The sequence below is a fragment of the Glycine soja genome, chromosome 4, assembly GCF_004193775.1.
Source record: "Glycine soja cultivar W05 chromosome 4, ASM419377v2, whole genome shotgun sequence".
Lineage (NCBI taxonomy): Eukaryota > Viridiplantae > Streptophyta > Magnoliopsida > Fabales > Fabaceae > Glycine > Glycine soja.
The window spans coordinates 43,472,378-43,488,650 of record NC_041005.1 but is presented as its reverse complement, the minus strand read 5'-3'; the positions used below and the strand labels follow the sequence as shown (position 1 = coordinate 43,488,650).

Sequence of the window (16,273 nt, the reverse complement as noted above, 5' to 3'; positions counted from 1 at the left end):
ATTCAAAATGGAATATAAGTTTAATGATGCTTTGTAAATATTTCATAGATTTGATAGATAAATTATATTTCAACCGCTTTGAGTATAATAATGTAAAAGGTGTAGGTAAAGTGCTATATCAATCAATTTAATTAGAATGTATTTGTTTTATATTGTAATCTAATTATAGATTGGTAAGTATATAAGTTTGACTTTGTAATTAATTATTGTATTTAATGTGATTTCTAATTATTAATGTTAAAATCTTTACTGTGTATTATTAAAATTAAACTCTGTTAATTCTCCCCCGAAACAAAAGTAGTGCTATTCAATAAAAATAATAAAAAAAATCTACCTAGGAATGACAAGGTGTTAATAAATACTCAGATACCAACATCAGTGTGGCGTATGAATTTTTTTGTATAGGTTTTGCCATAGGAAATGCATGAGATATCTGTTTCTGTAATTGGGAAGCAAAATTGGAAGAGAGGCGTGATAGACCGTTATTTCAGGTAATTGTCTGCTTAACAGCCTCCATTGGTTTTTGTTTTTCTATTTTTATATGGCTAATTGAGTTCCACCTTTCACATTCTCTCTTCCTACCTTTGCAAACGTGCCACTGAGAGAGAGACACGCTGAGAGAAAGATCTTGATCCTCGTCCCCAACCAAGGTCATGATCTTCCTCCATCTTCCCACATTCTAAGTTCCTTTTTCTTTCTTAATCCACACCCACTTTTTTTTTCTTTTTTTTTTTCTTTAATCTTCAACAGCACTACAGATTACGGAAACTTGGTTGTTATTTTTTATCCCAATCTGTTACATTCTGCATGATGTTGGGTTGCTAACAAGGACGAGAAAATAAAATAAAATAAAAAAGGAAAGAAAACTACTAACATGGCTAATCGATCATTTTCTCAATTTGTTGAGCAAGAAATGGGGAAGTTCACACACTTTGTGATCTATGTGTTGCTTGAATGGGTGCTGATATTCATACTCTTCCTTGATGGGTTTCTGGCATTTTTGGCCAATGAGTTTGCCAGATTCTTTGAATTGCACATCCCTTGCTGGCTGTGCACCAGGTTTGATCATGTTATGGTTCACAGAAATCCTGATTTCTATTACAACGAGTCCGTGTGTGAGGCTCACAAGAAGGACATGTCGTCTTTGGCATTTTGTCACAACCACAAGAAGCTTTCTGACATAAGGAAGATGTGTGAGGGGTGCCTGCTTTCATTTGCAACTGAGAAAGAATCGGATTGCGACACCTACAAGTCCCTTGTGGGGATTTTGCATAAGGATTTGGAGTGCTTTGTTCAGGATGACCAACCAATTCAGTTGAGTTTGAAGGATGATGGGGTCATGCAGGTTGATAGAAGCAGCAACCAGAAGTGTTCATGCTGTGGAGAGCCATTGAAAATGAAGTCTTCTTCTAATTCTAATATAAAAGTGAAGCACTCGTCATCATTTGCGCGAGCCCCAACTCCTTCACCGAGAGCTTTTCCATTTTCAACATCAAAAAGTGAGGAACCTAATGGTCTAGAATTGCATCACATCAGGTACAAAGAACTCAAATTTATGTCGGATCCGGAGCTTCAAGAGGATGAGTTTGGCTTCAATGTTAATAGTCCGATTGTTAAATGTGAGTATATGCAAAACTAGAATTTCTTTGGAGTGTTAAATGTGATGTGAAAAACTAGAATTTCCTGATACTATGTATATGCTAGTTTATGCAGATTAAAAATTATATCTTTCTAGCTGTATTTGAGTTCTTATTGTGCCATATATGTTTTAATTGGTATCAAATAAAGGACTACGAGAACACATTATCTGATTAATATTATAATCACTTCAGCATTGGTGTCAACACAGACTTTATTGTTATTATTTCAATAAATCCTACTTTTGATTAGTTGTGCCTATAAGCTATATAGACACTGAACTTATACTAGATTTACTCATGACTGAAAATGTGATCCCGGCATCTTTTACAAAATAATTTTTTTGTTCTATACAGCAAGCGGAGACACCAAATCTACCTCTTTGCCTCTATTGGGAGAAGTTGAAGATTTGAACGATGAGTCCAGCAAATTCACCCCAACTTTTACAAGGGGCAATAAGTTCTTTGGAATCCCACTCACCGATTCTGCAAACAACAGTCCCAGATGGACTTACAGGATTAACAGGAAATCACCACTGGAAAAGACAGAATTTTCCTCTGACTCTAATGATGTAAATCCCCAAACTGATTTTGATGATGCCATCTTAAACAATTTGAAGAGGCAAGTTCGTTTGGATCGCAAATCACTCATGGCTTTGTACATGGAGCTGGATGAAGAAAGAAGTGCTTCAGCTGTTGCTGCCAACAATGCAATGGCCATGATCACCCGGTTACAGGCCGAGAAGGCAGCGGTGCAAATGGAGGCTTTGCAGTATCAGAGAATGATGGAGGAGCAGGCTGAGTATGATGAAGAAGCCCTACAAGCATCTAATGATATGCTTCTCAAACGAGAGGAAGATCTCAAAGCTTTAGAAGCTGAATTGGAGATTTATAGAAAAAAATATGGAAGCTTAGCAGAAGAAAATACTTTTAGTAGGGAATCTAACTCATCTATTGGTGATAATAGCTCTTCATTCAAGCTCAATGAAGGGGAAGGTAATGCAGAAAAAGGCCTCAATTCTAATCAAGTTGTATCATCTCAGGCAGAAAATGGAGGGGTAAAACACAATGAATCAGTCAAAGATTTTAAAGCAGAGAAAACATATCTTCTTGGCCGGATGAAGAAAACAGAAAATAGAACACCCTTAGCAGAAAGTGGAATTTATTCCTTACTGTCTAGCTCTGACAGTGTTAATAATTTAGACAGCGAGACAGGTAAGATGCCTTCATGAATAGGTAGCATTATAATTCTAATGATTATTGGAGGAAACATTCAATTTAGTTCTCCGAGTTACATGCATCACCACATTAGTCCTTAAAATTTGGTCACTAAGTCACTTCGTCACTAAATTTCCTTTGGTCACCACTTATGTCTTGTATAAAGATGAATATGATGACATTTTAGAGAAAAACTAATTTGATGAAAATTTGTAGAAGACTAATATTGTGACATTTTAGATCATTAATGGACTAATTTAGTCACAATTTTTTTTAAAAAACAAGGTGGTAATACATATAACTTTGGACGACATATTTGGGGTTTTCTCTAATTATTATGCTTATTACCATTCCTCATAATGATTTTGTTGTAACAGGAAAAGGAGGTGAAGCCTTTCTACCAAAAGAACTGTCTTTCCTTACTGAAAGGGTGAAGGCTCTGAAAGCCAACAGTCGGTTCTTAGAGCTTGTTTCCATTAGAGATGAGAAAGATAGTGAAGGAACCAAAATTTTATCAGAGATATCACAGAATCTAGAGAAACTCAGCCACCTTGTTATGACCTCATTTGAGGTAGCGAATGCATGATGCCTATTTTTCTTTTATAGTAATTGGCTCTTTTAAGTGTACTGGAGCCAAATGATCATGCTTAGAATGACGATAATTGAATTTCATGAGGCTGAGCCTTAAGAAAACAACAAAAGTCTAGCTTGTGGTGAAATTGTGAGTTATTCTGACACTAAGATCCTTTGCCAAGGGGCAGCTCGAGTGTTGGAAGCATGGATGTTCTTCTACCTCAAGAATGTGTCTGTAAAATACCTAAATGCCTAGAGGTCAAGGACTTGAACAATCAAAGCATGTCCTGTGATAGGATTTTAATCCCCATTTCTAGGTTTGGCTAGCTTTACCGGGATCATTTGGACAAACTTGTCTAGGGTTTACTTGTTTATATGACTACTATTGTTAACGGTTCATTTTTTTCTTGTTAGTATGTACTTTCCCTCATGGAAGAAATGCAAATTCAATAATCCTTCCAAATAGTAGCTCGTTCATAAAAACTCAGTTTTACTAATCAAATGCAATTTCCCAAATAATTCAAGTCTTTCCCAAATAGTTACTAATTCTATATATAGTAAAATCATAATTGAATTGCTATAATAATCTATGTTTTAGACCCTAGTGGTCATGTTTTAGATGACTCAAATTTAGCTTTATCTTGCTTCAGAGTAAAAAAGGTTATGGTAGCAAATAATTATTCTCTTAAAATATTGAAATCTATTTAAGAGATAATAGATTTTTTTATATGCACGAACTTAGGATTGAATCCTTACAACATGTTTAATTATGAGTGTACGCGGATCGATTTGGATTGGGTTTGATCAAACTCGTGACCCAGACCAATCTGTTTGTAAATGGTTTGGATTAGATCAATGGATCAAAACATTTAAATTTGTCTATTATTTTTAAAATTTAAATATTTTTATAAGCTAAATTTTTTTATTAAATGAAATACCGAATTCATTACTTATAATTATTAGGTGTAGTCAAATAGTGGAAAAAAGATCACAAGAGAAATTGTATTATTATCACCATCATTACAAAGACTAATATATTATGTTAAACATAGTTTAAAAATTGAAATATAATAAACAAATACCATACCCATGAAGCCCAAAAAAAAAAATCCAAAACTTAAAACTATTATGATATAGTTTAACGATTTCAATGTTCTCAAATAGTAAAATGAATAGCGCCGACAAAACTTCAACCAAATCTAAAATAGTTTGAATGGAATAATTATTTTTAAGTTGACTGGTTTTTATTTAAGTATTGTTCCACTTGTGTTGTTTTACTTTAAGTTCAAATGTTGAAATTTTTGTTGCTTATTTATATGTTGATTGTTTAACTAGTTATTATTCCAATTTTTTCTGATTAATAACAAAAAATTTAATATTTATTGACAGAATTTTTTAGCCGCAAAAATCGAACTGTATGGCACTTAATTTTCTTGTTTGATTTAAATTAATTTTAAATCAAACTCGCATCAAATCGCATGCCTAACTAATTCTAGAATGTGTTTCCAAAAACACTATATTACAACACCAAACATGCAATGAAACCTAAAAATATTTATTATAAAAAAAATAAAATGAGCAAAAAAAAAACATAAAATCTATTTAAATGATCTTAAAAAAATGAATTTTCTTTCAGCTTTAACCAGTTACGTAAGGACGCATAAAAAAAATGAAAGGACGAGGAGGAGACGATCGGAAAATAATATAAACAAATACAATACGTTTTAACGAAGAAAGACTAAAAGTGAAAAATGAAAAGATGCGAGCACAGACGCTGATGACACAGTGGTGCACAAGAGCAGCAACGTGTGGCCAATTGAGGATGAGCACTAACACCAACACCCCCAAACACGATGGTCTCGACGCCATTTTCAAACATAAGCGCTTACTTCGAACGCAGGTCAGAAAAACCCTAAAATCCATCCAACCCTCCCTCCGATCTCACCAAGGTATCACTATCTAAATATCTCTATGCCTACGTCGCTCACTCATTATTAACAATCTTATAACCTATTCTTCTCTCTTTCTTTATCAGCAATCATTAGTTTGTTAAAATGTGACCATAAATTCTCTCTTCCTTCTCCTTTTATCGGTATATTAGTTTATTAGAATCTTAATTTTCGATTAACCATCTAGCTCAGCTTATATGTCGTAACGTATTCTTCTCTTCGTTTATTGTTTTACAGATAACACCGTTCAAGACATAGTTTTGGGAGCTCCGTGGTTCAAATCCAGTCGCAGGCTATGCGCGTACATAAGCTGCGCTGCTCTTCGCGAAGTCGACACTTTAAAAATATTGTCACAAATTTTGCAACATAACAATGCTACTGGTGCGTCCTCGCATTTTCTGATACTCAAATAAGAATTTCTTTCTTTTTTTTTTTTCTTTTTACATATTATTTGCATTATTTCTTAAAAAGCTGGTTAAACATTTTTGAATTTGCAGATGGAAAGAAACTCTATGTGCCGCGCGTGGAGGATAAGAATAGTCACATGCGTATGCTCCACATATCGGGAATTGATGATCTCATTGCAAACTCAATGGACATCTTAGAGCCTGCTCCGGTTGATGTTGATGGAAATGCGCGTGAAGATGGTACTTGCCTTGCCCCTCTTTCTTTGTTCGTATTCAAAAATACCCAAGTCCCACATTAACTAGAGATAGTCTCAAGATTCTAAGAGTTCGTTTTGTTCTTTGAGTAAATAGAGCAAAAGATTTTTACACTCTAATTCAATCACAAACAATCATGTATAATGTAGGTTTGTTTAGACTTTTATAATAAGTATTTTATAAATCATATAAAAGATTATTTTTAATTAGTTGACAGTGTAACGTAGAAATTCTTTTCATTTACTACCAAATTCTTGCTTATAGATGGATTCTTGCATATACACGCATTCATCAATTGGAACCGTTGGATGAAGATCAGACCGTGTATATTTCATATGCATATTTTTAGTCAGATTTGTTGATATAAAATATGGGTCAGCGGATCTTCATCCAACCTTTTGATTGTTTGAATGTGTGAATGCGTGGTTTTGATCTTCCTGCTTCAACATTTTTTAAATTGCAATTGTGGTTATGACTTTGTTGCGATTTTTAATATTGTGGAAAATTGCAATTAATTTGGCTAGTGAATCCACATTTGAGATCCCAAATCCTTGACATTACAACCGTAACTGGGGTTGCGTACAATTTTTTAAAACCCTGCGATTTAGCTTTCATAGGTGTAGCCTACTTGCAAAAATAATGTGCTTAACTTTCTGATTTATCTTTGAAAGTTTTGCAAAATGCCACTATTATCAGGTCATACTCTGTAACAGCACGTGAGACTAAAATTTGGGAACTTATCCAGTTATCCTTTTTTTATGTAAAATTTTGTCAAATTTCTGTTTTTTCTTTGGGTCAATGTGAAAGTCTGTAGGTGACATCAATTTATAGGTAGTTTGCATATTCTAAATGGGGTTCTTCAGCTAAAAGATATGAGTTCCTTTGTTTTTTTAAAGAAAAAACAACCAAGTAAAGCTTCTTATGGCATAATTTTTACAAAGCCGCTTCCAAAGGACAGGATAAAAGTTATGTGCATCTTTCTTCTCTCTATCTTGGCTACTGTTGAGCATTTAATTTTATTTTTATGATTCTTGTAGGGTTGACTTCCATTTAATGTATTTTCTAATAATCCCGATTGGCCAATATCAATCAACAACCATTTGAAAAGCTCTCTTTGGTACAGTTATGCAGGCAAATGATCCAGTTGATTTGTTCCTTTTACCTGGTGTGCTTCTCATTTCTTATTTAATTATTAGAGTCGTAGCTTGCATGTAGCTAATCTTTTTCTATTATGTTTCTTCCCAGGACTGGCATTTGACAGATCTGGAAGACGTTTAGGTCGTGGCAGAGGGTATGCTTTTATATTTGTTTCTTCTTTCTTACAGTTGAAATCTGTCTCATGTTCTCAGTTGTAGCGAAATTTATGAGTTGAATTAACAATTCTGGCCTGTCTTATATTACCGAACCAACCATTGCAAAAACTGTTTTTGTTAGAATGGGGACTACTTCACTAACTTATACTTCACTTTTGACATTTCACTTATTATGTCCTGAATTATTATTATTATTATTATTATTATTATTATTATTATTATTATTATTATTATTATTATGTCAAAAATGCTATAAAATCATAGTCCAAGTTTTTTACAGTTAATATCCCCCTTCTACAGTTTTTGTTTTTTTAATCAGCAAAAGGATATAAATTAACTAACCAATGGTACAGGGGGTACCAAACCCTTTTACATCAGATTCAAAAGCGAGGCATCTGCCTGCAACATACCCACATGGTTATAAAGTATTTATATTTCTAGAACCCAATATATATAAAGTATAACCATAGCTACCTACTTTATACCCTGCCTCCACACAATACAGCACCAAAAAACATGCACATTAACCCCACCTCCCACAACAACTCACTCTGTCCCCTGCCATCCCCCGTCTACAGTTACTATGATACATTCCTGAAGAATTACCAAGACCTTGCAAAGACGCGGAATTGGAAGCAGCCCTTGCTTGGTATGCATTGATTCCATCTAGGATACATAATTTTGGTTAAACCAAACCTACAAAAATTTGTCGTCATCAAGCAATTTGGCTTTGGATTTGCAGTTGCACTGTCGTATTCCGAACAAATACTGGATGAAGGACTAATACCAATGACTTCATCTGATCTTCCAGTTGATGCTCTTGTATCTCCGGAAGGTGTGATTCCCATCAGTAAAACTGCCTTAAACAGGTATCATTGAACAAACTCATTTACTTTTGGAATTTGTTAATGAGTGGCCTTAGGATCCTTGTTAAGGAATTATAATAAAAGGTAAAAGAGCGGTCCAGTGCCCAAATGGGATGTAGGGAGGGTTGATATATGAAGCCTTACCAGGCATGCGAAGAGGCTATTTTCAAGTTTGAACTTGTGACCTCTATGTCACAAAGGCAGGAACCTTACAGTTATACATAATCTCACCGTCTAATTTAAAAAGTATTGAATGAAAAAGTAGAAGCATTTAATATCTTGTAAATCTATAAAGCCATCATTATTTTCTTCTTTAAGCTATCAGGAGGATTTGTTTATTAAATGATATTGTTAATAGAGAGTATTATTAAATGCTTCTTCAACAATGCCCTAAGAGCATTGGTTAACAACACCTTTCATTTTTTGCTATGTTGAATTCAGTCAATTTTAGTCATTTTAACCTAGTGAACAATTTCCAGCATGGATCTCTGACACTGACACTGGACTTCAAAGCTGATCTTGAACACTTACAATAGTGTATCTCAATAAAATTTTGTGGTTTCCTTTAGTGTACGGCGCTAAAGGATTGGGATCTGGGGTTTTGTGTAGCAAGTAAAGGATAACCAATTCATCAAGTGACACTGGACTGCCTTGAATTATTGCATCCACTATCCTTGACCAATTGGAAGTCCCCATACTCGATCATTCATATTTAAATACAGTATGCATTCTGTAATAACTGTGAAGTTTGAAGTTAACTTTCCTAAAGCACATGTGTTTCAGCAAGAATGGCTATGCTTTAACTTATTGTATGGTTAATTTTAGACTTTTTAGTGTTTATTGGGCTAGCGAGATTTCCTAAATGTCACGTTTCTTGGTTCAAAACCTCGAATATATCTTGTTTGCCTGAAGAGTCCCATCATCCCAAGATGAAAGGGCACGGGGAGTTAAATGCCATATCAGAGATAGGTGTGTGGAAAAATTTGAACATTTAATAGGTGTGATCTCTAATTTGTAATGTATGGAAATTGAACTTTATTGGAGTTGACCAACAACTCACTAGCAAATGAGTCGTGTATTACCTTACTCATACGCCGTTTATATTTGGGAAATGTTTGTTTGTCTTGTGTTATTATTTGGTTATAATGTGAGTAGTTATAGGTACTGTGGTGAGAAACTTCTATCCACGCTATACCTATGGATAATTTTTTTCTTAATATTTGTGAGCTAGATATTATAATTTACTCAACTCTTGCTCAAGACTACGAGCTCACTTAGTTCCAAGTTACAGCGCAAGATGAGTAATGTGATTGCGTGATCCTTCTATCGTATAACTACCAACAAATTACACAATGGACTTAAAGAATCACAGAAATGGTTTTTGGTTTAATTAAGAGTTCACGTAAACCTCTCCATTTGGTAAGTATTGTTGCCAGAATCGTAAAATATAATTAACGTATATGATTGAATTGATAGTTGAAAACAATCTAAGCAGCTCCATTTAAATGCTATTACTAGCGCTTATAATGCCCGAGTGAATCTTAAAATCGGGATTTCGGTGGATGATTCATAATTTGACTGGCGATATGAATCTAAAGGAAACACTTCCAGTGTGTAAAAATCACTGGTCAATTTTACTGGCCAGATATTATGAAAGTGTTTCCCTTGGATTTATATCACCTGTAAAATTGACCAGTAAAAATCATGTTTGGAATCCTGTGTTGACGTATCTTTGGAAAAATGGTAGGTGATTCTAACCTTATGTCTGGATAGATAGAAAAAAAACAAGGAAAAACTTCATGAAATTTGAAATTTTCTTATATGATTAAAGAGAAAGAAGACAGAAAATTAGCTTTTTTTTTAAAAAAGAAATTTTAGTAAAGGGCATAGGAAGCTGATAAAATGGCGCGTTTCATTGCGGCAAATTATTAATATTTCATCTTAACAAACGATTGAATTCGTGAATAACTCAGCATCCTAGTAGTAATCAATGTTGTTCAAGTCTTTGACTCGCCTCTAAAATGCATTTTGCTTTCCATTACATTATTGTTTTTTAATTACTACCATTTCGGTTCTAAGTGTAGATTTTTATTCTCAAAACAAGTGTCGATTTTTTATTAAAGAAAAAAATTGTCCCTTTTATCTATCATTTAAAAAACTTAATACAATATTTACTATTACTTTTGCTAACATCTCTATATCTTCACTAATTTTTAATTATTTTTCACATTAGTCATGAAATTAAAGAGAGAAATGAAAAATAATAAATGACCAAAATAATAAGATATACTAAGAAAACAAATAAAAATTTAAATAAAAAACAAGATTGACAATACATGATTTCAAACGCACTAGCGTTCTCTTAATCTGCTCCTGTTAATGACTCAAATTGTCCTTTTTTTTAATGCAGTAATGATTCAAATTGTCAGACTCAATCATTTTCAAACTATCATCATTCAGAATACACAATTGCATACCTGCAATATATATAGTTATACAAATCAAATCAGGAGGCAGGAATCCTATCACAGCAGGATTAAAAAACGAAAACCACACTAAGATTGTTTTCTACTCGCTAATTGCTAATATAACGAAGCACATGCGATTTAGATGCACTTTCTATAAATAATATCATACTATAACAATGGAAATACAAACCTACAACATTCGGCAACAGTTGACTAGGTTGTTAAAAAAGCACACTATGTAACCAACCCACTATTGTTTTTTTTAAATAGAAAATCAATCTTATCGGTTGATATGTCATTCCCAATGAGACTTCTCTGAATTATGTTGTCTCAAACCCACCACCTATCTGCATATGCAGCCACCCAGGATGTGATGATCCCTGAGCATACCCCCTTGCTGCTTGTGATCCAAATACCATTCCAGCAATGTCAAATGGCTGAGTACCAACCTGAAACAATTAATGAACTGATCAAAGCCATGAGAACAAACAGTCCTACAGTAACTACATTCATTAGGAAAAATGTTTTAGGTCTAATTAGTTTGGTAAAGATATCAACCGAGACATAAGAAAATGTAGTTCCAATTGGTTAGGGTGTAAAATGAAAGGTTCGTTAGTATAGTACTTGGAACCCATCCTGGGCAATAGTACTAAGTTACAGTTTACATAGAGGCCAGAGGCGAATCCATTCATGGTCCATAGGACCAACACCATTCGAAGGTGGCCCGCCCCGCCTAGAACAGTCTGTTCACTACCAACTACCAAGTCATTTTCAACAGAGAATTGTGTTTGGCCTAGTGTGTGTAATTTGGTTATATGTGGTAATAGTATCCTCATTCTATTTTTCACGTCAACCAACACCCAGCCTAGGCAATCTCCAGGGCACACTCCCCACATCCATTTGGTGGATTTAAGTGACCACAACTTTTCAGCAGTCTAGGTACCATTTCCAAGCTTTGGGACCTCCACAAAATATGGTGTTAATTTTACTGCTTGAAGCTTCAGGATATTTTTGAGCATTTTCAAATTAATTTGAATCATCTCCTCCTATTTTGGATTCATTACCTCATGGCCTATCGATATTAAAGTGCTAGACATAACTAACATCATGGTAAAGTTTCAAGACATAACAACCATAATGGGAACAAGAATTTGAAAGCAAGCTACCAGCCATTCCACCAGAACTATGGTAGTCAAAGATCTCTAGTTCCTACTACTTTTAACTCATGATCATGCTTACTACACTGATAACTACAATTATGATTCATATGATCACAATGACAAGTAGGATTGAACTCTAAATCTGACGGAAATTATGGGCATGTTCCCTCCAAAGATGTTCAAATCAATTTTGCAATAGAGCTAATTTAGGATTTGCCAAGAGTAAATTTCAGATGATTTAGCCTATTGTAGTTTGAGATAGATCTTGCCATATACATCATATTTGCAAGTCCCAATGCTTTTTTGCACATTCCAAATGCACCTCTACCCAAAGGAAAAAAAAAAATTATCCACACCAGTTTGGAGCCTCTAAAAATCTTAAACACTTCTAAATGATGTAGTTGAAAGCTTCAACCTTTTGTCCTATACATGAAGGATGACCTACAAAATGTTGTTCCATCTAAAATGGATGTTAAATTGGAGACAAGATCAGAGAAATTATACGCTAATTCAATCCTTCCATTCCACTGATAAGCCTTCAGATATTTTGAGGATAATATAATGATACTCGAGCCATTAGATTGCTTGATAATCAAGTTGGTTTTGACAATTTATGAATTGTTGTGCACCAAGTTCTGGATACCAAGACTTGAATTTGAGAATGAATTGGACATCAATATTCTGTTTTCCCATTCTGATCTATTATTTTCCCTGCTCAACACCAATTCTTCCTTTCCACCTCAATTCCTTTCTTTTCTTCACTTCCTCTCTTCTTGTTCCAAACCAACTAGACTTCATTTGAGCTTTGTCAACTGATCAGTGAGAATGATATCACAAATGGATCCATATATTCACAAATCCTTTTGTCCTATTGGTTTTTGACATTTTTCAAATAAAAGTAGTCTAGAAGAATAATTTACTATAAAATAAATCATTTTAGTTAAATTGTCCAGACAAAGCAGTGGGGTAACTTTCTTCTGCAGTACTCCAAAAGCTGACAGCTACCGGCACATTCAGTTTCACGTATCATTTAAATCTTATGTAAGTGGAAATGAATTAAATATTAGAAGTCAATATGATCAACATCAAAGTTGATAGACTTACATCTTTTGAAGGAAACCCATCAATAGTAGGGTTCGTGTTCATTCTTGAATTAACTGCTTCAAGCTTCATTGAAAGGAACTGAAAAACTCAATTTGTTTAGGATGGTTTAAAAAGAAATCAGTGAGTGAAAATACTAGACAGTGACGGAAAGCTGAAGATATCCACCTCAACTTGACGCTGCAGCGACTGGATGTAGTTGATTATCTCATCTAGGACAAGTGCTTTACCGATTACCTGGACATTAAAAAATAAGAACAATGATAAAGGAAAAACAGAAAGCAATAACCTTGTGATGGTCCAACCCAATATTATTGTTTACCTTGTTACACCCTGGCACCAAATCCTGAAGAATTTTCATCCTCTCACTGATCTTTTCTCTTCTTGCCTGCCAAAAGAGGTGCAATTAAGTGGCATGCCCGTGAATAAATAGTAAATATAAAGAACCAAAAGAAAAGGTCTAAAAGTTCCAATACTTTTCATTTGTTTCTGGGGCAAGAAAAAAATGCCCAACAGCAAGCAAAACTTGCAAGAGAAAAGGAAACAAAAAGAGAGAGAGAGAGAGAGAGAAGCGAGTTACTCTCTCTGCTAGACTGTGGCTATCGGTAGCTTGGCCCCTTCTTGCTCTCACATGAATATAGTCTGGCTTAGGTGCCTCACAAGGTTTATTGCTTTGCTCACTTGACTTGTTACCACCCACAGAACTTGCTTCTGCCTCCGCTTTGAAACCATCGTTTTCAAAACTGGACCCTCCTACCTTCATCCGTTTGTTGCTACCAGAATCATTCTGTTCAAATTTCCACACATGCCATCAGCACTCAGCTTCACACTCACTAAAAAACAAAAATAGAAACGAAAAAAAAAAAGAAACACGAATAATAATACAATTTTCTTTTACTTGGTCAAAGAGAAGACAAACAAACAATAAAAAAAGGATAAATTAACTTTCAAAAACTAAAAATCCAAACTTTCTTTTCCTTCCAACTTCGTCTTTGATTCAAATTTCAAAAAATTTTAATCTCTCTTAGATTTCTTTCCCTTAAAGCAAACGGGAACAAATTAAAACGAATCAAATTCACCAAAATACCAAACATATTCAAAGTAAAAACCCTACACTACAGTTTACAATTGCTGAACACCACAGACTCAAACAGTTGATATAAGTTGGAATTGTGACTGTTTGATGGGATGACGACATAAGTTAGGTATAATTAACGAAATTCCAAACATTCGGGAATTGCGAAAAAACACTCAAAGTATTGGACTTTAATAGACGAATTGGACTCTAATAACCAAAAAAGAGAAAGTATTGGACTGTAATTGACGTATACAATGAACGAATCAAAAGCCCGAGCACAATAGTTAATAATAATATAAAAATAATAAGCTGAGCACTAATTTTAACAAACAAAAATGATTTTGACTAAAATGGAATGATGTGATTACATTGGATAGGTTGGCAGTGGTGGTGGAGGAGAGGACCTCGTCGGCGGCGGTGGAGTCCTTTCCCTTGGTGGGAGCGGTGGCGGTGAGGTGAGAGTGATCGGGAAAATGGGGCATTCCAGGCCAAATCTCGGCGAGGGAGTAAGCGGGGGAGAATGTGGAGTCGCTGATGAGAGGAGGATCCATTGGAGTGATTCAATGGTTTTGGAAGAGTGAAGAAGGGATGAATGAGTGAGGTGGATTTATTAAATTGTAATTAGGAGGGAGAGGAGAGTGATGGAGACTGTTAATGGATGAGGGTGACAGTCAGAGAGAGAAAACCAATGTGTGAGTGAGTGATGGATATTCGACTCAAGTGGCGCACTGCGCACACCGCGATTCTTATCCTTTTCCACCCTAACCGTCTTCGCCAAATCCCAACTACACAATTACTACATTCATTGGGATCAAGTGTGATCACCATAAATATGTCATAATAGCGTAAAGGTCTTGTATAGTTATATTTAATTACATATTATTATTATTATAATAGTAAAATAGAGTTTATTTAGGAGACATAAATTAGTCATGGTGATTGGTCATCGGTGATCATTTGTTATTGATAAAATTGATGGGTATTCCGTACTAATGTTATGATGATAAAAAAATATAATTGATCTTGAAAAACATATAATTAGAAAGTGGTTTGATATATGATTTCGTTAGGATTAGAGGTTGCTTATCCAAAGCACTCAAAAAGTAATTGTTTAATTTATCTCTCCTAGGCCAGGTTTAAGGTTTTATGCTTGTGTTTGTGATAAAGTTTACTCCTAAGCTTCTAGGGGTGGTTCTCCCTCCTTGTGATTGGTCACCTTTTGTTATCTTCTAAAAATGACTAGGGTCATTAGAGCAATAGTAAGTATTCTTGAATCACAAATGATGATCTTTTAACACTTTTCTAAATGTGGCACTAGCGAAGTGAAGCTCATGGCTGTCAAATGAGCTAGAGTGCTTAAGTCATATTTGGTCGACCATTAGACTTAAAGGATACGCAGTCCCAATCATTGTGGCACACTAGGAGTTAATACTGAACATTGAACAATCCTTAATCAACCATTAAGACTAAAAAGTACTCAGCTCCCAAGCCTCAATTGTTAATACTAAGCATGTTTTTGGTACCGTAGAGGGAACGATGAAGGGTGTTGATCTTGAAAAACATGCATTGTTTGGATGCGATAAATATGAGAGAAATATTCAAAAGTTTCCATAATTCATACTGGTGCAGTCTTCCTCGCATATATGAGTAAATTTGGAGAAAAATCAACACTATTTATTTGTTTTACCAAAAAAGATCCTCCTTTTTAGCACACCTACATGAGGTTCTTTTAAAAAAGTGAGACAAGCATTGTAATTTACTTATTAGATCAATTTTTTTTTCTTTTATTAACTTCATCACTTTAATTTAAATATTTATCTTTTATTCTCTTTTATTTCTCTTCAACCAAATCACCTCTCTTCACACTCTATTTCTTACTTATTTCTTTTCTCACATATTCTCCTTCATTCTCTCTCTTTAATTTCCTAACAACCAAACCAACCCTAAGAGTTAAATCTCAACATTAATTACTATAGCTACTACTTTAGAGTATAGACCCCTAAGTTTAGACTTTAGAGTAGTCAAATGCACAATTACAAAGCCAAATTTTGACCTTAAACTTGACAAGTCACAAGGATGACTGGACGCTTTTTATAATCTTTGGATCCTGAGAATTTATCCTATTTTTAATTGGCTTTGTCGTAAATCTCAAACATGTGAAATCTTTGACCTTTTTCTCAAAAATAAATTAATAAATTATTAAGATATTTATTTTATTTAGTTAACTATATAAACATTTTTTATATGT

The 16,273-nt window shown here is 34.3% G+C and overlaps 3 protein-coding genes across 3 annotated transcripts; 2 read left to right on the top strand and 1 right to left on the bottom strand.

Annotated features, from left to right (window-relative positions):
* Positions 1 to 382: 382 nt before the first annotated feature.
* On the top strand, positions 383 to 3,844 carry LOC114409776 (probable myosin-binding protein 5). Its single transcript, XM_028373361.1, has 3 exons — positions 383 to 1,619; positions 1,995 to 2,852; positions 3,233 to 3,844. The coding sequence occupies exons 1-3, from the start codon at positions 875 to 877 to the stop codon at positions 3,439 to 3,441; spliced, it is 1,812 nt and encodes a 603-aa protein (XP_028229162.1). The 5' UTR covers positions 383 to 874; the 3' UTR covers positions 3,442 to 3,844.
* A 1,295-nt stretch (positions 3,845 to 5,139) lies between these two features.
* LOC114409775 (5-formyltetrahydrofolate cyclo-ligase, mitochondrial-like) lies at positions 5,140 to 9,308 on the top strand. Its single transcript, XM_028373360.1, has 8 exons — positions 5,140 to 5,377; positions 5,615 to 5,758; positions 5,875 to 6,024; positions 7,163 to 7,204; positions 7,285 to 7,330; positions 7,931 to 8,001; positions 8,095 to 8,221; positions 8,698 to 9,308. Exons 1-8 carry the CDS (start codon positions 5,188 to 5,190, stop codon positions 8,708 to 8,710), a joined length of 783 nt encoding a protein of 260 aa, XP_028229161.1. The 5' UTR covers positions 5,140 to 5,187; the 3' UTR covers positions 8,711 to 9,308.
* Positions 9,309 to 10,594: 1,286 nt separating this feature from the next.
* Positions 10,595 to 14,750, bottom strand: LOC114409774 (transcription factor bHLH79-like). Its single transcript, XM_028373358.1, has 6 exons — positions 14,394 to 14,750; positions 13,528 to 13,734; positions 13,270 to 13,335; positions 13,116 to 13,184; positions 12,951 to 13,028; positions 10,595 to 11,135 (listed from the first exon to the last, which is right to left on the bottom strand). Exons 1-6 carry the CDS (start codon positions 14,574 to 14,576, stop codon positions 11,007 to 11,009), a joined length of 732 nt encoding a protein of 243 aa, XP_028229159.1. The 5' UTR covers positions 14,577 to 14,750; the 3' UTR covers positions 10,595 to 11,006.
* Between the last annotated feature and the right edge of the window lie 1,523 nt (positions 14,751 to 16,273).

Excerpts from the sequence above, each read along its gene's own strand:
- LOC114409776 (XM_028373361.1), top strand. The coding sequence starts at position 875 with ATGGCTAATCGATCATTTTCTCAATTTGTTGAGCAAGAAATGGGGAAG. Across the intron at positions 1,620-1,994 it reads TAATAGTCCGATTGTTAAAT|CAAGCGGAGACACCAAATCT; the intron begins GTGAGTATATGC and ends TGTTCTATACAG. Across the intron at positions 2,853-3,232 it reads TAATTTAGACAGCGAGACAG|GAAAAGGAGGTGAAGCCTTT; the intron begins GTAAGATGCCTT and ends TTGTTGTAACAG.
- LOC114409775 (XM_028373360.1), top strand. The coding sequence starts at position 5,188 with ATGCGAGCACAGACGCTGATGACACAGTGGTGCACAAGAGCAGCAACG. Across the intron at positions 7,331-7,930 it reads CGTTTAGGTCGTGGCAGAGG|TTACTATGATACATTCCTGA; the intron begins GTATGCTTTTAT and ends CCCCGTCTACAG. Across the intron at positions 8,002-8,094 it reads TTGGAAGCAGCCCTTGCTTG|TTGCACTGTCGTATTCCGAA; the intron begins GTATGCATTGAT and ends TTGGATTTGCAG.
- LOC114409774 (XM_028373358.1), bottom strand. The coding sequence starts at position 14,576 with ATGGATCCTCCTCTCATCAGCGACTCCACATTCTCCCCCGCTTACTCC. Across the intron at positions 13,735-14,393 it reads CCACTGCCAACCTATCCAAT|AATGATTCTGGTAGCAACAA; the intron begins GTAATCACATCA and ends AAATTTGAACAG. Across the intron at positions 13,336-13,527 it reads GCCACAGTCTAGCAGAGAGA|GCAAGAAGAGAAAAGATCAG; the intron begins GTAACTCGCTTC and ends CTCTTTTGGCAG.